Below are 19,832 nucleotides of genomic sequence, written 5' to 3'. Positions count from 1 at the left end.
TATAATTCAACCAGTCAATAATTTGAATAGCTTTTTTAAATAACTATAAATAACACCAGGCACAGTGGTGCATGCCTGTGAATCTGAGCTACTTGGGAAGCTGAGGCAGGAGGATTTTAAATTCAAGTCCAGCCTGGGCCAATTTAGCACGATCCTGTCTCAAAAACAAGGGAGAGCCTGGGTGCAGTGGTACAACGCCTGTAATCCCAGCGACTCGGGGGGCTGGGAGGATCACAAGTTCAAAGTGAGGTGCTAAGCAAACTCAGTGAACCCTGTCTCTAAATAAAAATACAAATAGGGCTGGGGATGGGCTCAGTGGTCAAGTGCCCCTGAGTTCAATCCCTGGTACAAAAAAAAGAAAAAGGGAGAAAACCAAGGATGTAGCTTTGTGGTAGAGCAACTCTGGTTCAATCCCCAGCACACCAAAAAATATACATATTAAAAATAATTATTTTAAATATTAATTGTCTTAAAAGGTACTTTCATTTTGAATCTTCGTTTTTCAGGCAATTCTGTTTTAGGGATATAGAGAGAGGAATGGGAAGGTGGGCTCAAACTTAGCTTCCGTGTTAAGAAACAGTATTTATAGCAACAGAAGGAAGCCTGAGACAACATGAGAGGTTCCCTTTGGGCAGACGGTGTGGCCAGCCCGAGCGCTGGCAAACTGAGCCCAGGTCCCCATGCACTGTGCTGAGACTGAGTCAGCCACTCTGGTGGAGAAGACTTGTCTTCTTTGCTTCTCACTTTTTTTCTGTTTTTTTGTTTTGAACTCAGGGCCTTGCACCATACTAATCATGTGTACTGCCACTGAGACACCCTGGCTCAACTGCTCTTTAAAAAAAAAAAAGATCCCTTAGAGGCTGATCACCTCAGTGAGTAGCTTCCTCCCTACTTTCAGATTCGTCCCAATGGCCAAAGAGCAGCAGCAAACCTACTCCTGAAAGCAGTTATAAGCCACTACATTCAGTAAATATATCTAGGATTCTATCTAGGAAATATAGTATCTGTATCCAGTAAACTTCTACCTTCATCAAAAAAAAGTTTAGGTTTAGTTTTTGTTTGGGGGAAATCATGATGCTACCTTCCACCCCAGGAGCCTCACTGAGGAACGACAGCTGTCAGGCCTCCCTGGGAGTTGGGTCATTGGTGGCTGGGCGGAGGAGCTGTCCTGCTAGGGATGACGCAGGCCAGCCACTTACTGGTCAGCCGTGGATTTTTTGGAAGTAGTAAAGCTTTGGTTAAAAGGGGGCTTTGTCTCCTAAAATAGCAACTTTATCATCATTTTAAAACCCAGCCATGTCTATATACAGCAAGCACTTCTATATATACACTCACGTATTGTTTATATAGGCTATTTTAAGATCCGTGTCACATTTTTCTGGTGTATTTTATGTGGGAAAACTCAATTGGAAAAAATGCACTTAGCTCTGGTGGGGATGGTAAGGTAAAATAAATACTTAAAAAACAAACAAAACCGTCAGTTTGTTATTTTTATTTTAGCTTTATGCAGTACAGAAATAGCTAGGTGATAACTCCTCCTAAATGAAATTGTATTGCCCTCTGCTTGGCAAGTTAAGCATAGCTCATACCGTAATCAACCTCCCTGTACTTGTAGAAGACCTACAAGATGTATAGAACCATTCATTCATGTATTTATTACAGAAATCTAGGAAGATGGCTTTAGGTGCTTGTGTTATATGTTTTATAATTCAGGACTTTTCTTTTGATTTTGTAGAGCTGCTGAGTTGGGGGATGTGGATAAGGAAAAGGGCCTATCCTTTTGCAATATGTGCCAAGGGACCCAGGCACTCCCAGTGCCCAGGTGTGGCTATGACAGGGCTGTTGAGGTCGTGTGAGGACAGCCAGTGAGTGGGCGGGGTCCTGTGATTGCTGACCCTGTCCCCTTCTCACCTGTTCTGTGCAGAGGGTGCTCGTCAAGCACGGTGCTATGGGAGAGAGATGGGGACCTGGGGGTTTCTCATCTAGCAGGGCAAAGAGCACAGACCTAAATGTGAAGCCAAAAGAGACACATGCCTTAGGAGAAATTCAGATAACACATGGGCATTCAGAAATGGAAAAGATGGTTTCTGGCTTTGGGGAAGAGGAAAGGCTTCCTAGTGTAGGTAATATTGTAGTGGAATAAGGTAACATGAAAGGATTAAAAGGCCCGGATAGCCAGGAGAGCCCAGAAGAAGCTGGGGAAGGCCCTAATGGGGCAAGTGGGTCATCTGACTGGACCACAGAGCATAAGAAAAGCAGAGAGATGGAGGATGGAAGACAGAGTGTTTGGCGACCTTGGGGATGCTATGACCTTGAACCCTGCTCTCAGAAGCTTTTCTTCTTAATTCAGTAGTTGCTGGGAACTGAGTACTTGTGAACAGTGGAACACTATGATTAAGTTGTGGTTAATAAGTTTTGTTTTGTTTTTTTTTTTTTTTGGATATAGGAGCAGAGAAGAGACTGGGGTGTTGTGTTGTGCTAGACTTGGCAGGGGTTGAGGGAAAGGGTTGGGGGCGACACAGAGGTGAATCCGGAGTGTAGGACCAAAACATGTCACGAGGAGGCACAAGATCCCAGTGACTGCCCTTGGTTTCCGATGTTTGCAGGCATCTGTCTGTCATCCTTGCCCAGGTTTCTCTTCCAGCTAACGAGTGTGGCTTCTTTCAAGTGTTCCTCCTGTGCCATAGCTTGTGTGTCTCCTCTGTCTGCCTCTTGTAAAAGTCCAAGACCCACACCTTAACAGTATTCCAGGTATAGCTCAATAGTAGGAAAATGGCTTCCCTTGTTCTGAAGTTGTGTTCTATCTGGAGATGGGGGAGAGATGCTGGTCCTATAGAGCAGGCCACGCACCAGCTATGTTTCCTGTGGGGCTCACCCGCTTTGCCATTTCTCTTATCACTGCTCTGCTCCTCTCTGCTGCCTGCAGCCTCCTGTCCACTCACCCCATGCCCATTATTAATGCTCTTGCTTCCACCCGCCCTTCATGCACACATGTGTAGTTTCGTTGAGCTGTGTATTTGATGTATTTTATGTATGTATTCATTAAAATGGAGGGGGGAGAAAAGACAAGTTCAGGATTTTAAGCCTGGGTGATTTGAAATCTAATTTATCATTTGTAGAATAGTGAGACCCACACAGGAGGTGTATTTTGGAAGAGGACAAGTCATAGGGCAGAGTTTTCTCTCTGGTCAAGGCTGCCTGGCTGAAGCAGCCAAGCTCACTCCCTGTTGGGAGCAGTGAAATTCACACTGGACTGTCTTTCACTGAAACTACGTCCTTGGATCCTTCATTCACAACTTTTGTTTTGTCACCAAAATCATCTTTCATGACCCTTTGGCTACATTTGATAACTTTTGACTGCTCTCTGTTTCTTGAAATATACACATGTATATATTTATATTTACATAAATATATTTATATTTTATACTTGTTATCTTATTTATATTATAAATATAAATGGTTTATAAATATTAAATAAAATAAATATAAATATACTTATATTTATATCATATCATAACTTATATTTACATAAATATAATTATTTATATAAATTATTTATATAGATATTAAATTTATATAATATTATATATTTAATATATATTAATACTATTAATATAAATTTAAATTTATAATATATATGCATACATACATTTTTATATATATATATGTATTTAATTGGCTTCCAAAACACCATTCTGTGTAGTCTCTCTTTACCTCGCTGGTCCCTCTTTCTTAAGCTCTTCTTGGCTACATCTCAGCTTCCTAACCATTTGAAACATTGTCATTCCCTGGGCTTAGGACAGCTCTTTTCTGTCTACTCCCTGTTGTCTCACTGGGCTTCTGGCTGTGCCTCCCTCTATCTCTGATGATTCCCAGTTTTCATCTGTAAGCCACATTTCTCTCTCTTTCTTTCTCTCTGTCTCTCTCTGTCTCTCTCTGTCTCTCTCTCTCTCTCTCTCTCTCTCTCTCTCTCTCTCTCATCTCTCATTTGAATTCTGGTCTCATGTCTAACTCCCTCTTTGACTTTCCAGTAGGATATCTGTTAAGCACCTCAAATTCACCAGTTCAAAACGGAGCTGATTTCGCCTTCCAGAGTTTTCCTTGGTAAATGGCAACTTCATCCTTCACATCGCCAGGCCAGAAAACCTGAGAGTCAGCCTTGATTCTTCTCTTTGTCTTCTGCCCACTTCCAATCCATCAGCAAATCCTGACAGTTCTATCTAAAATACATATCCAAAGCCGGCACAGATGGCCCTGATGTCCCAGCTCCTCAGAGGCTGAGGCAGGAGGATCACTTGAGCTGGCCAGTCTGGGCAACACAGAAAGACCCTGACTGAAAAAACTAGATATAATTCCCAGAATCCAAGATCTACTCCTGGCTCTACTGTCACCCCTGCCCCCTCTCCCTGGGATTGCTGAAACAGGTCCTCACTGGTGTCTTTGCTTCAGCTCTACTGCCATCCTCTTCCTCCAGCAGCCAGTGTGACCCCTCGACACATCAGTTAGATCACGCCTCTTCTGCTCAGAACCTTCCAGTGACTCACCATCTCTAGGTAAAGCCAAAGCCTCTATAACAGCTGTGTGATCTGCACCCTCCCCTCCCCTCCAGCACACCTCCAGCCCTGTCCTCTTTACTCGCTCTGTTCTAGCCATGATGACCGAGTCTCTCTCCTACTGCTCAAGCATCACCCTCTCAGGGACTCCATTATTCCTTTACCTGAAACAGCCTCTACCCAGCCCATGTCTGTCCTTTGGCTTCTTCATGTCCTTCAGCTTTGCTCAGATGTCACCTCTGTTGGCAGGTCTTGAACATCCTATATTAAATGTGATCCCGCTCTTACCTTCTGTTTCTTCACAGCACATTTAACACAATCTGATGTGCATTTTTGTCTGTTTCCTGTAATGTCTGCCTTCCTGCTAGTACGTTCCTTGAGATGCATGGCTTCTGCTCCCTTGGTTTGAGCCTGGTTCATGGTAGGCAACCAGTTAATGGTTATTAAATGAATAAATGAATTTGTGTAACACTAGTTCAATACTTACATAGTGTTTTATGGCTTATAAATTGTTCATATCAATAATTGATCAGTTTGTTCACTTGTAAATAGACTAAATCCAAATCTAGTTGCATCAACTTCCTTGACTACTAATCTGCAAACTGATTTCCTTGGGAGATCTTAACTATGACCATTAAAATATATCTTACATCTCATTTTGTTAGTTATATGGCACCTGAGTTCTTACCTGGAGACCGTTTATTTCCTTTATCAATAGTTGCATAGAACTTCCTCTTGAGAACTTCACTGATTCCTACTTATTGTATTATTACAGTTTTGTGTTAGTAAATTGGAAATCCATTAAAAACGAAAGCATGTAAAATATTTGCTTGCTCCATCCTTGGTTAGTGAGGGGACCATGCCACCACACACTGTGGCTGCTCTGCAGCTCTGCATTCTGGGCTGATTGTGCCCCCTGGAGCTGTGCCACATGGCAGCGATGGTGAATATAAAAAGCCACCTTGGTTCTCTTTTGGATCCTCTTTGGGTGCACCTTAGGATTCCGCAGGCTCCGTTGGCCTTGCGGTCACATCATGAGGTCTTTCTGACTACTGCAGGTCACTTTTTTTATTAGCGCAGCGGTGTCAAGTTGTTCCTAATTCGACTCTCCTGCACCTCCTGCTTGGCTGTCTTCCGTAGTTATTACGGTTACGGTCGGTCTGTTGCTGTCCGTATCACTGCATTGCCAGCAATGTTGTGTGACAGCAAACGGAGTCTGTATTTTCATCAGGTGGTTACAAACTTTTGTTAGCCTAATCACTGCCCCAAATGACAAATGGTACTTGTCATTCAAAATTGAGCCTAGAAATGTACAAAGTGGTAACACACTACCGTTCTGGGCTGGCTTACCAATCCACAAAGAAGACGCAAGTAATAAACTTTGATTTGTGGGTCCATGGAGGTGAAAATTTGATCCCAGTTCAACTTTGCATAGATCATTTTAATTACTCATAGTGAAAAATTGCTTCTTTTCTTCTTCTTTTTTGGTATTAGGAATTGAATGCAGGTATGCTCTACCACCGATCTATATCCTTAGCCTTTTTTTTAAATTTTGAGGCAATGTTTCACTAAATTGCTGAGACTCACCTCAAACCTGTGATCCTCTGCTTCAGCCTCTTGAGTTGGTAAAAGAACTGGGGCTATAGCTCAGTGGTAGAGTGCTTGCCTGGAATGCCTGAAGTCTTGGGTTCCATCCTCAGTTCTGGGGACAGGGATGGATATTCTCTGTGTTGGAAGGTTGTTTACATTTTTCTTCTGATTGACTCCTGGATGAGGTCTGAAGACTTAGGTCATTGCAGTGAATGGTTAAATGAGGCAGGTGCATGGAATCACTGTTCTCCAAAAGCCTGGGAGGGGAATAGGGTGTCGTGTGTGTGTGTGTGTGAATGTGTGTGTGTGTGTGTGTGTGTGTGTGGTGTGTGTGTGTACCAGGAAGTAGGTTTAGAAAACAAATTCTCAAGAGGAATTCCAAACTGAAAGTGTACAGTTTTGGGGCCAAAGAAGTTTCAAAGTTCAAGGAGAGGGTGTGAATGTCTATAAATGAGCTGGGAGAAAAACTTAATAATTTTCAATGTAAGAAGCCTAATTCACACGAATGATTTCTCCCAAAGTAAGACCTTTCCAGATCTGTTGGTGCTATTGAGCTGGTATTTCAAGTATGTCCCATCTGCATTTAAACGAATAGCTCCAAGACAATCTGATCATGCGGTAGTTACTTTGGTGAGAATAGCGCCTCAGTGGAATGGAAACTTCATTTTGAGTCTAATATTAGACCTTGCTTTGGAAAATTCCTTTTTAAATGATCACAAGCTGGGAATAGCAAAAGAATATTTAACTTCAACAGACAGCATTTACCAAGAATTTTTAACTGCTTATGTTGGGTCCCTGGGAAGGCAGATGTGAGAAACCTACTGGACCAAATTGACTAGACGAGAGTTGACTTGACCTGGTGCAGGGTTTATATCTATTGCTGATAAAGTTTCCCTCCTAGTCTCCTTTGCTCAAAATATTTCATTCTTAGAGCATGAGCAACTAGGGATGAAAATTGCTAGGATGCCTGATGGTCTGACAGTCCAGTTTCTAGGCCTGCAGACATTGCTCCCTGTGCAGGGTCTGAGGCAGAGCAGGAACTCAGACCACTGAGGAAAGAAAGTGCAACAAACCCAGAAGCAAAGCTGGTTTCTGAGTATGAGCGAGGAATGTGATCAGACCTGGCCTTTAGAGAACATTTTTAGTTTGTCTGACTAGTTGTGTCTGCATGAATTTACCCAGCTTAAAAGTGTTCACTAGCTTTAGTTAAACATCTCCCACTATCATTTAAAAAGTAAAGTTTCCAGATCATATTCTGCATTGGCTTATGAATATGTTTTGTATGCCTTAGTTCCATCAAACCAGTATTTGTGTTTGAGAAATGTATTTTATTATTTTATTTTAAAATATTTTTCTGAAATTGAAATGCATCTTTTAATCACTGTGTATGTTTCATGTGGTAGATTTTCCCTCCTATAACTAAACTGGTAATAAGTGGATGATTGCCTTCCAACTGGGAAAAAACATGTATAAGATAAGAGTTACCATTTATGGATGACTCCATTATTGATTCCAGGCACTGACTTTGCTGGGTAGCAACATTATCTCTGATCTTCACAGCAGCCCTATGCAATGGCAGTTATCATGAGCCTGGTTTTCAAAGATTAGACTGAAGCCTTAGAAAGTTCCGTAGGTTTGCTTATGGTCATATGGCTATGATGGCTATTGAGTGGAGTTCAAATTCAAGACTACTGAACTTGAGAGCTCACGCTCTTGCCTTGCTCCGCCCTCTGTCATCCCCTAAGGCAACAATACTTAACCTTTGTTGTCTTAGAATCCTTTTAAGCTCTTAAAAGTTATTAAGAACCCTGTGAACTTTTGTCCATGTTGATCATATCTTTTGACGTTTATTGCATTTGAAATAAAACTGAAATTTAAACATATTTACTTTACTAACTTTTGTGTGTGTGTTAGGTATGGAACCCAGGAACTCACATGTCTGAGGCAGGTGCTCTGCTGTTGAGCTCCTCCCCCATCATTAGCTCATTTTAAAGAACATTAATCCATGAATGTTGACATAACTAACATTTTTATTAAAATAACCATATTCTCCAAAACAGAGTAAAAGAATGTCTGTGTTTACCTTTTTGCATGTATTATCTAGCTAAATGGAAGTCAGCTGGGTTCTTGTAACCTTCCACATTTAGCCTGTGCAATATTGTGTTCAGCTGAAATACGTGAAGAAAATTTGATTTCACACAGGTATAAATTGGGAAAGCTATGTATCTTAATTGCCTTTTTGGGTAGTTGAAGCTATTCTCCTTTGAGTACACCAAAGCTCCATAAGTAGTAGTTCCTTAAAAGGTAATTGCATCATAGAATCTGAAATCAAACCAATGAACTTTCAATACTCTGTCCCATTACAATCATCTGGCTGAGGGGATGGATGAGGTTGTGGCTCAGTGATAGAGTACTTGCCTAACACGTGTGAGGCCCTGAGTTTGATCCTCAAAACAACATAAAAATAAAATAAAGGTATTGTGTCCACCTACAACTAAAAAACAGACATATAAAAAATCTTTCTTGGGCTGGGGATATAGCTCAGTTGGTAGAGTGTTTGCCTCGCAAGCACAAGGCCCTGGGTTCAATCCCCAGTACCACAAAAAAAAAAAAAAATCCTTCTTTTCACAGATTATATGTGGATACTCTTCTCTTCAAATTATATATGTAGATACCCCCCCCTGTCCAGGAAATAGAGGTTAGTTACTCTTCCTTCCCCCTCCCTTGAGGACAGATTTGACTTAGTGACTTGATTCCAAAAATAGAATTAGGACAAATGAGTGACTTTACCATGAAGAAACCTGGGAAGCACTACTTTAACCAAATGATGAAGGTGAATATCATCAGCCATGTCGTGAGAGTATCGTGTAACCCCTTATGTGATGGAGCAACAAAACCTATAACCACTCTAATCATGAGAAAAACATCAGACAACCCGAGACCCAACCCGTACTCTGTAAGATTGTCAATGTCAGCTGACTGTGGGTGGTGCATACCTGTAATCCCAGTGACTCAGGAAGCTGATGCAGAAGGATTGCAAGTTCAAGGCCAGTCTCAGCAACTTAGCAAGACCCTGTCTCAAAAATGAAAGGTCTGGGATGTGGCTCAATGGTAAACTGTCCCTGGATTCAGTCTCCAGTACCCTGCCTCCCCTGGACCCCCACAAAAAATTGTCATGAAAAACAAAGGAAGACTGAGAAATTGTCATAGACCAGAGGTAACTGGAAGCCATGATAACTAGATGCAGTACAGTGCTCTGTATTAGACAATGAAACAGAAGAACTTTTTTTTGGAAAAACGGGGTGAAAAGTCCATAGGAACTCTCTCCACCATCCTTGCAACTTTTCTGCAAATATATATAGTATTTTCTTTTTTAAAAAAATTCCATTATTCTGTCTTGTACTTTGAACATATTATTTACCCATGCGTGATTTTGTAATATCATTGCCATGGTCACTTAAAAAACACTGGTTCACTGAGTTATGCAGCTCTTCAAACTGTCCATACATCTGCATTATTCACTGTTTTAAAAGTTGCATTCATTAATATCATTACCTCTCCCAACCTCCCCACCAGAAAAAAAAAAAAAAAGGTCTTTAACCATTGAGAAACTGTCAAGCGCTTCCTTGTGGTTGATATGAGTTTCCCAAAATTCTAGTGTTCTGTTGAAATCTCAGGTTTTATCTTGGCAGCAAACACTGCCCATGGCTTTCCTTGATGTGACATGATCACTTTGTTCATTTTTGCAAAAATGTCTCCCAAATACATCTAAATAACCATAGTTTGTCTGGCAGTTATTCTTTTAAGTAAAAATGGCATTCACTAGAAAAAAGGGGTTGGGCCGAGGGGTTAGCTCACTGGTAGAGTGCTTGCCTGGCATGTGCAAGGCCTGGGTTCTATCCCCAGCACTGAAAAAAGAGAAGAAAAACCTGACTGGTTCAGCTGGAGTCGTCAGCCAGGTGCCATCCCTCAAGGCAGGTATGGCACTTCAGAATGCAGCAGAAGTATTTATGGTCCTTCCCATTTTGTCAAGTAGAATATTAAAAGAGATGTACTCAGGGTCAAGATCTAATGGAGTAAATATTTGTACTGCTTTATTTAGAACATTCTTAAGAGAAATGAACTCTTTGTCCTCTTGAAAGTGTGTGGTGGTGAGTAGTAATCACTTGTGCCAGGGACCATGGCCTGGCTCCAGGCTAAGCAAGGTGCCTTTGTGCCATCGATTCAAGCATCAACAGAGGCGAAAGGCCTATGACATTTTAATATTCTTAGGAAAATAGTTTCACCTCATCAACCACCTAAGGGTCTTGAGGACCCCTTAGGAGGTCCGTGGACCACACTTTGAGACAACTGCTCTGCTTGTATGTCAGTTGCTAAGATTTTCCAAGGGAAGAGCTGCCAGCACTGAAGACGCATCCCTGAGTGAGCAGAGGACTGTGGTGCTGGACAGTATGTACAAAAACTGTTCCAACCTTAATGCTTTTGATGATTCAGGAAGCTTTTCCATTTGATTTCCATACCAATTTCAAGTACTGAAATGCAGAGTTTGATAATATGGTATGAATTTTTTTCTGCAAAAGATTTGCTACTATTTTTACAATAATCACATATAAGATTTCACTCAAGGAATCTTGAAAATTAGCCCTTCAACTTTTTCTTTTCTCTTCTCTAAAGGTAAATCTCACCTGGCTATTGTGCAGCGGGTGAACAATGAGGGAGAAGGGGATCCATTTTACGAAGTTCTGGGAATTGTCACCTTAGAAGATGTGATTGAAGAAATCATCAAATCTGAGATTCTAGATGAAACAGATTTATACAGTGAGTAGAATCATCTGAGTGTAATTTCCTAAAACCTTTGGTTTTTTCTGTCATGCTTTTTGTGAGTCATCTGACATTTCTTCCCCCATGTTGGCCGCCTCTGTTTATACTTAAGCATGATGTGTGTAGGCTGGGTACACCCTTTTAGTGTATTCCAGTCCTTTTATCAAGGGGGAGGAAGAGACAGATTCTGTAACATTGAGTGGCATTGTTCTTTGAAAAGCCAGCTTCTCTTGACCATTAATCTGTGTGTTGCTTGCCCAAAACAGGAAATTTGCTCTTGGTTTCCAAATGTATTTTACATCATTCTTTACTAAATTTTCATTTTACACAGCTGGGCAAATTGTTTTCAAATGAATTTCAGTTTCTTCTTAAGCTCATAATTAATGCATTTCAAAAGTGAATAGGGTTTGTTAAACTGGTGGATGACTGCTGATTAAATGTCTGTTTCAGAACCCATGGGGCAGGGTGCAGGTAAGGTATGCAGGCATAGTTTGCTGGAGTAGTGGCGGTGGTTGGGATCCAGGAGGCAGGACTGGATGGGTACACAATAAGGATGTATTTTTCCTGTTCTCTGCTGCCTTTGAGGGGCAGGTGGGGATGGAGAAGAGCTTGGCTCAGGGCAGGAGGGGGTAGGAAAATATTCATAACTTTTTTGCCCAGAATTGGACCCTGGGCTAAGTGTTGCACCTGCATCCTGTCTCATTCGAGTGTACAACTGAATTGCTGGACAGAGGAGCCTCAGCTTTCTCCATCCTACTCTTAGCAATGTGAGGGCCTTCCAGGAGTCGTTGCCAAGGAGGTCGTAAGGCCTGAGAGATTGGGGGCTCTCGGGATTGGGTAGAGAAGAGCAGATGCTCTGTTCTGTTTATCCTCTTGGTTCTGAAATCTGGCTTGGAGGGGGACAGGGACTGTCCCAGTGGGCTAAGGCACTCAGTACAAAGCCTTCCTTACTCAAAGAGAATGATTTTATTCAGTCTGCCCTAGAAAGAAACCTTCCTCATCTTAAAATTAATAGTCTTCTATATACCCTTGAAAGAAGGCATTTTATATGTTACTGAGTAGCTTCTGAAGATGTGTCCTTTTTTTACCTTCACATCTGTATACATTTTTTCTGACTTCAACCATACATTTTAATTTTTTTAAAGTTTTTTCTAGTTACACATGACAGTAGAACACATTTTGACACATCATACATAAATGGCTGTAGAGAGTTCTTGAAAACACTTTCCCATGTCTGCTTTGACATGTCCTGTTGACACTTGGAGGGTAGTCAAAGCTTCATAACAGAGAATATTGTTATTTGTATGTTTACATTCTTTTTATCCTTTCTCCCAAGCCACTGATTAATACCAAGTGTGTCTCTGAATGCTTGTGTGTTTTCCTGGGGTACCTCTTGTCATTAGAAAGATGCTTACAGTGTTTGAGATCTCACCTCCTTTGTTAGTTGAACTTCTTTTAAACTGGGATTGGACTTTGTTCCCACAGAAGTGTTCCCTCCCATTACTTACTGGTACCCAGCATGGTACTCAGTGCCAAACTTGTGATTTCAGGTATATTCTTGATCTATAATAGTTTGCATTGTCTGGTTTTCAAAAGAATTTGAGACAGAAGAAAAGCATATAAGATGTGATTGCCTTCTCCCCTTGAAAAGCCTTGTAATCAATCTATTTGGCCCTGTGCACAAAGTGATAATGCACTGACTCATGGTTCTTGGAGATAAGCAAGAAATTGGGGTCTTGTCTTTAAGCCAGTTTTTTGTTTTGTTTTTTTTTTCCTTGATCATTACTTTGTCCAGAAAAAAAATTTTTTAAAATAGTTTGATATGAAATGCCTTCTAGATCAGGGGTTGACAAGCTTATAGCCCAGGATTGCCTGTCTCCTATTTTTGTATGGTCTGCAAGCTAAGAACTTTTCACATTTTTAAGTTGGAAAAAAATTCAAGAATAATTACTTTGTGATGTAGAGATTAAATGAAATTTAAATTTCTATGCCCATAAATGAAATTTTGTTGGACTCCAGCCACGCTCATTCATGCTGTATTGCAGTGTGGATTCGTGTAACAAAAGCTGTATAGCTCACAGGGCCTAAGGTCTGCACTCCCTGGCCCTTCCAGGAGAGGCTTGCTGGGCCCTGTTCTGGATCACCTTCTTCATGTTCACTTGACCTTGAGGATATCATGGCCTGGGCTAGAAGAGCAGTCAACAGATGTAATTAAAATAGTGTTTCATGAATGCTTTCTTGTTTCTTGAGGGGCTTTGTTTGTGTTTATTTTCTTTCTTCTGAGGCTAAGGGGCCTCTTAAGGGCAGAGACACCTTCCCTTGTGCGCACCCTGATGGCGGTTCTTCACTGGAGTGTGGTGACATTGAGTTGCAGGAGGCCATGCGTGCCCTTCAGGGCACAGTCTGCTGCTGTGTGCTTCTGCGAGGGGCTTGTCCCCGACTACCCTGTCAGGTCTGACGACCTTCGTGAGGTCTGGTCAGGTCACTGGGGACGAGTGGCCCTGGGCCAAGTCAGTGGGACTTTGCCCCTTCCTCCGGGGTGGTGCTTGTAGGCGGAGTGCCACCCCTGGAGAGTCTGGCCTTCGGAGTGCTGTCTCTGTCATCTGAAGAGATCATGTTCTAACGGACTGTGTTTTCTTATTTTTCTTCTTTTCTCCTTCCTCCCTCAGCCGATAACAGAACAAAAAAGAAAGTGGCCCACCGTGAAAGAAAGCAAGATTTTTCTGCCTTTAAGCAGACAGACAGCGAGATGAAGGTTAAAATATCACCGCAGCTTCTCCTGGCCATGCACCGTTTCCTAGCAACAGGCAAGTGCGCTTATCACAGTTTGAGATCGCTGCCAGCCCTGGAGCCGTTTCTCACCAGCACTGAGTGGGGGGCTGGGGGTGGAGACCGGGAAATGGGGTGATAAGTAATGCCACTTTTGTGTTTTGTTTTTTGTTTTTTTTGTTTTTTTGTTTTGTTTTGTTTTTTTCTCTTTAAATTCTCTCCTCTCCTGTGTTCAGTGTCGGCATGAACCCTCTGAGACATTTACCAGGGGTGGACCAGTAACTTAAAATTGGTCTGAAAGGTAAGGATGAATGTCAGTGCCACACTGCATGTGTTCAGTAGGCCAGGCCATCTCCTTCCAGCTAAGTCCATGGGCGAGCCAGCTGGCCGAGTAGGCTGACAGTGCAGACCAGACACAGCTCGTTTGATTGGACAGTTGAGTAATTCTCTCTTCAGCTTGCCTTGGAAGAACAGTTGGACATCAGTGGTAACACAGGTGCTATGATTTGCAAAGAAGAAACATAGGTTTTCAGACTTAAATCTGTATCTTTTATGGTTTTGATGAAATCAGAAATTCTAAGGACTTTGACATGGATTTCTTGGTGGCCTCTTCAAATCAGATTGTTAACTTGGGCCCATTCCAGGAGGCAAGTGTTTACATTATTAAAACCACCAACCCAGCCGGCACTGACTGCTCCCGAGAGGTCAAGGTTGAATGGACTTAAGAGACTGACTAACCCTCTCACATCCCCAAATGGCTCCCTAGGTGAAGGGTGAGCTCTGTTGGCCAGGGGAAGTGTGAGAAAATCCGAAAGTAACCAGAGGCTTGTAGAAGACGTCTGTTTCCAAGATGGGCAGCCAGTACCTTTCAACTGCATGCAGTATACTTAACATATTTTGAAAAGAAGGCCAACAACAGCCACGTGGTGGAATGCTACCTACGCTTTCAAATCATGTTTTCAGATACATGGAAGTGCTCACAATCTCATATTTATGACATGGGAAGGTGTCCATGAGTTAATGTAAATGGGAAAAAACAGGACATAAAGCTATGTGTACATTAAGATTACCGTTGTGTTTCTGTGGTACACAGACATGCGTACGCAGGCACACAGGCCTAGGCAAAGCACTGGAAAGAAATACTCACCAAATTGCTCTCAATGGTTATCTAAGTGGTTGGCTTATACATAATTTTTATTTTCTTTTTCTGTATTTTCCAAATTTTCTGCTATGTATTTTTTATTACCAAAAAAGTTGCAGAAGTGAATACAGAATTTATAGCTCTTACATAGTATCTAATTTAAAAATAAAAATAAACAATATCTTTTACTCGCTTATTATTATTATTCTTCTAATTCCGATGATATTGTTTCTCATCATTTAAGAACCACACGTTAAAACTGAATGTTATCCTACTCTGCCTCTGAGAAATCATAAAGTCCAGTTTCAGGAATAGCACCCTAATTCAGTAATTTGGACTTTTGTTATTTTAAAATAAAGTTCCTATCTTTGTTAATGCTGACCAACATTCCTTTTTTTTGTTGGCAAGTTGGAGTGCATGTTGATGTGTGCACGGCCTTGCTTTTATTCCGAATCTCTCCCTCCGTGGTCCCGGAACCGCAGGATAGTTGCGTGGGAGAGTGGCAGGGGAGCCCGTGTCTGCACCGGTACTAACCCACGCCTCGGCGCTTCCCGACCTTGGCTTCCTCCTCCCGCTGTGGTTGGACAGTCTGGTTGTCCTGCTTGTTGGAGGCCTCCTGCCGCTCAAGGAGCCTGCTGCTGATTGGTTTTCATTTCCATGTCAGAAACATAGGGCGTTCTTATGAGACTGAACCCAATGCCAGGGTGAAAAGGAAAGATTAAAAAGGAACGAATACGAGAAATGAGCGTTTTCTAATTTCTCCCAGGTAATCTGTCCCCAGTGGATCACGAAATGGAAGTCTCGTTCACCCATGTTGTATCACTTTGATGCCAAGTATTCTTACTATCTGAACACCTTGATTACTAGCGTGATCTTATCCGTCCATTTGAAGTGTAATGTCAAGTTGTGTTTATGTCTATAGAAGTAGAAGCATTTAGCCCATCCCAGATGTCAGAGAAGATCCTTCTAAGGCTGCTAAAGCACCCCAATGTCATCCAGGAACTGAAGTATGATGAGAAGAACAAGAAAGCCCCAGAGTACTACCTCTACCAGCGCAACAAACCTGTAGACTACTTCGTTCTCATTCTGCAGGTCAGAGGAATTATTCAACAGTTGTTTGCTTCACTGAATACCCACTTTTCAACCTGAGGAGGTCTGGTGGAGGTGAATGGGTGTCAAGGTTTCCATACTTTTTGGATAAGGGAGCATTTCATCTGTTTTCATATCTGTAAAATAATTCTGCTACAAAGCAGTGCCATTAGGTACTTTAGTTTCCAGTGCCAAAAGGCACTTAGTGATTGCTGAGGCTCTGAACCCAATGTAGGATGGTGAATTTGATTGTTAGTATTTTTTGAAGAGTTTGGAAAAGTACCTGTATCTGTCTCAGTGGGTATTTGAAATTTATTGTCATGGGTTCCTTGGATAACCTCTTTTCTTTTTTCATCCCTCATGAGAATTTGGCCTTCCATAGTGACCAAACCATTAGCACCAGCAAAATAATCCATTTATAGTTGTTTTTAATTCCTTGATGCTAACTAGACTCTGACAGAGGAACTGATATAAGGAGGACAACATCTCCAGGCAGCGGTAGCTAGTTCCTCTTACAGTATCATAACACAGTCCACTACCCAAGGGGAAGTCCGTCTATTCTGATTCTCTGTGGAGCTTTGGTGCTGAAGTTGGCAGGAAGCCTTGTTATAACTCAGTGCACTGCACACTGTCCTTGGCATGGAGACCAAGATGAGTACTACAGTGAATAAAGTTCCAGTTTTTGTGACTTCTCATACCTCTTTCTTTTAAATTTTTAATTTTTTTTTTGTAGTAGGAATTAAACCCAGGGACACTTTACCACTGAGCTACATCCCTGGTCCATTTATTTATTTATTTGTTTGTTTGTTTATTTTATTTTACTTTTTGGTACTGGGACTGGGTGGTCCTTTTTATTTGGAGACAAAGCTCCCCTTAGTTGATGAGGCTGGCCATGAACTTGTGATCCTCCTGCTTTAGCCTCCCAAGTTGCTGGGATTAAGGCATGCACCACTGCACCTAGCTTATATCTCGCTATTGGCGAATCACTTTTTCAGGAAATCTGAGTTTATTTCAATGCAAGAATACCAGCACCTTAAGCTTTCTGATATTTCTTATTCTTTAGATATGAAGTGGAAGCAAGTTTTCAAGAATATAATTAGTACTTGATAGGGCCTAAAATTCACATGAGTCCTGAAAGGCCCCAGTTTTCTGAATCAAGAAAGTTATTTTTACTTAAAAACAACTCTTCTCAGATGTGTAGGTGTCAGAAATTCTGGCAGGTGTTGTGCTCAGGTATGCCCCACATCTGGACAGGATCATGGTGTCTGGGACCAGGACGGAGGAGTGGAAAGACACCTTTGTAGTACTGGTCACATGCCACTCTTAGCAGCTTCCGTCTCCAGGTCCACAAATTCAGTATCCTGATCCTTCAGACTTTAGCCTCATTCATTCCCTCTTCTTTACACTGTGTATTGTAAGCTCAAAACTGAGGGCACGGGAGAGAAGGTATTTCATTTATTTCATCTATTCCCTAAGCCTAGAAAACTGAGTTATGTTAAAGGTTGTTGTTTAAAAGAATTTTGAGGATTGATACTGTGAATTTCAGGAGTAACAAGTCATGTGGCTTCCAGTTGTCTATTTTTTTGTAGTTGGCTTTTATTTAGTTGTGATTCGATAATGCTCTGTTGCTCTGTTGGCTATATCCATGGTTCTTAAAATGTTGTAGGAAAGGGACTTTATCATCTCTGTCCATTTACAAGCAAGCCTTTTAAATATATTTTTGATAAGGCATTTATGTATATGTACTAGTATTTGAATATCTTTTCCTGTTAAATATTTACGTAAATTGACAGGTTTGTGGACCTGACAGTGTCATGGGGGTGTTATAAATGCTTTGATCACTTGATGAACAGGCCTCTGGAGGTGTTTAATCTGTAGAGTTTAGCTGACTAGCCAGTTACCTGAGGTACCCAGAAAATAACTGTCCTCTTTGACTCTAGAAAAATATCTTAAGTAATTGACATTGTGACTCTAATTATACTTAGAAACATCATTTTTTTAGTTTAAGCCCTAGATGAAATAAAGTATAATTTATTCAAAGAAAATGATTTGAATAAACTTAATTAAAATAATATTTTATAAATTACATAATACAAAGTACATACCTCCCACCATGCATACATAAAAAGGCTAAAACTTCAAATTTTAAATGGAAATATAGATTATCAGACTACATTGTATTGAGGGGTTAATAAGGGCAATGATAAAAACACAATAAATCACAACAAAACCTTTATTGGCAATATATGCCTGAAATAACCTCACGAAATATATACGTGGAGCTTTATGGTTAGACCTAGTAGAAATTGATTCTAGTTCATTAACCCCCCTTTTCCCTCCCTGTCCTCCCTGCTTCTCCTTCCTCTACTAGACTTCCTTTCACTCGCCTGTAAGTTTATATTTGATTGGTTCTTTGTTATCCTATCCTTCTTTATTTTACTCTAGCTTCTGCATGTGAGAGAAAACATTTTACTTTTGATTTTCTGCATTTGGTTTCTTTCACTTAGCGTGCTAGTCTCCACTTCCATCCATGTACCACGAAATGTCATGATTTTGTTCTTTTTTATAGCTGAGTAGAACTCCAGGTGTGTATGTATAATAAGTAGATAGATATCACAATTTTTTTTAATTTATTTTTTTTTGCGGTACTGGGGATCGAACTCAGGGTCTTGTGCTTGTGAAGCAAGCACTCTACCAGCTGAGCTATCTCTCCAGCCCCACAATTTCTTAATTCATTCATCTATTGACAGGCATCTCAGTTGATTCCATAATTTAGCTATTGTGAATTGTGCTGCTATAAACATTGAGGTAGCTGTATCGTTAGAGTATCCTGATTTTAGAACTTCTGGAAAATACCAAGCTGGGTCATAAGATGGTTTGATCCCTAGTTTTTTGAGGCATCTCAGTGAAGATGTTCTTCCATCATCATAAAAGAGCAAGCATACGGGCTGGAGCTGTGGCTCCATGGTGGAGCACTTGCTTCCATGTGTAAGACACTGGGTTCGATTCTTAGCACCACATATAAATAAGTGGATAAAATAAAAGTCTATCAACAACTAAAAATATATATAAAAATAATTTTTAAAACAGCAAGCATATCAAGAAAAGTTATGTAGTAGTTTTAAATTGCATAACCAGTAAGATAACAGATTTGAAGAAAATAAAACAAAAAAGCCAGAGAATACACTTTGTAAAAAAAAAAAAAAAAATTGTGCAACTCTTTCATAAAAATTGATCATTTACTATGTCACAGGGTATATTCTAATAAACACAAGAAATGGAAATTTCATAAAACTACTTGCATGGATCATAATGAAATTAGGAATAAAAGCATAATCAAAGAGTAGTAAGCCATGTTAAAATTGCGATAAATTCTCTTATGTAGGTTTATATTTGAGGCGCAGTGAGTGTGCATAACTCATTTTCATTGTGTAAAAGAAAAAAACCCTGCACTTTTCTTTCACACACATGAAAGGTACCTGAGAAGCTAGTGGTAGTTGTCTTCTTTCAGGAGGAGGCCTGAGGGTGGGGAGTATAGCCAAGGCGGGGTGTTTCCCACTATGTGGGTTGAGCTGATTCCTATTTAAAAAGATAATTACTAAAAATTAAAATTAATGGCAACTGAATAGCAACTGAATTAGGGAGAAAATATATAGAATATCTTAAAATATGTAGCATACCATGAAAGATTATTAAGTAATGCAAATACCATTTATGCAGTTCTAAGAAATTTTAAGTACTTAAATAAAAACAACTACAATTATGTTAAGAAAGGGCAAAGCAATAAACTATAAAAGAACAAATTAAACAATAAAATGTCATAAAAATAAACTAAAAAAACCCTTACAACCCATAAATATAATCAAGAT

The 19,832-nt window shown here is 40.6% G+C and overlaps 1 protein-coding gene across 1 annotated transcript in view; it reads left to right on the top strand.

The window, feature by feature from the left end:
- The window catches only part of CNNM2 (cyclin and CBS domain divalent metal cation transport mediator 2), a 178,935-nt gene that overhangs the window by 132,694 nt on the left and 26,409 nt on the right, over positions 1–19,832 (top strand). Inside the window, exons 3-4 of the mRNA XM_079136323.1 lie at positions 13,634–13,771; positions 15,797–15,966. Coding sequence (XP_078992449.1) covers positions 13,634–13,771; positions 15,797–15,966 — 308 coding nt within the window. The remainder of the gene's footprint in view (positions 1–13,633; positions 13,772–15,796; positions 15,967–19,832) is intronic.

The sequence above is a fragment of the Sciurus vulgaris genome (genome assembly GCF_902686455.1).
Source record: "Sciurus vulgaris genome assembly, chromosome: 4".
Lineage (NCBI taxonomy): Eukaryota > Metazoa > Chordata > Mammalia > Rodentia > Sciuridae > Sciurus > Sciurus vulgaris.
Note: the sequence above shows the minus strand (reverse complement) of the source record. Positions and strands in the feature narration are given on the sequence as shown.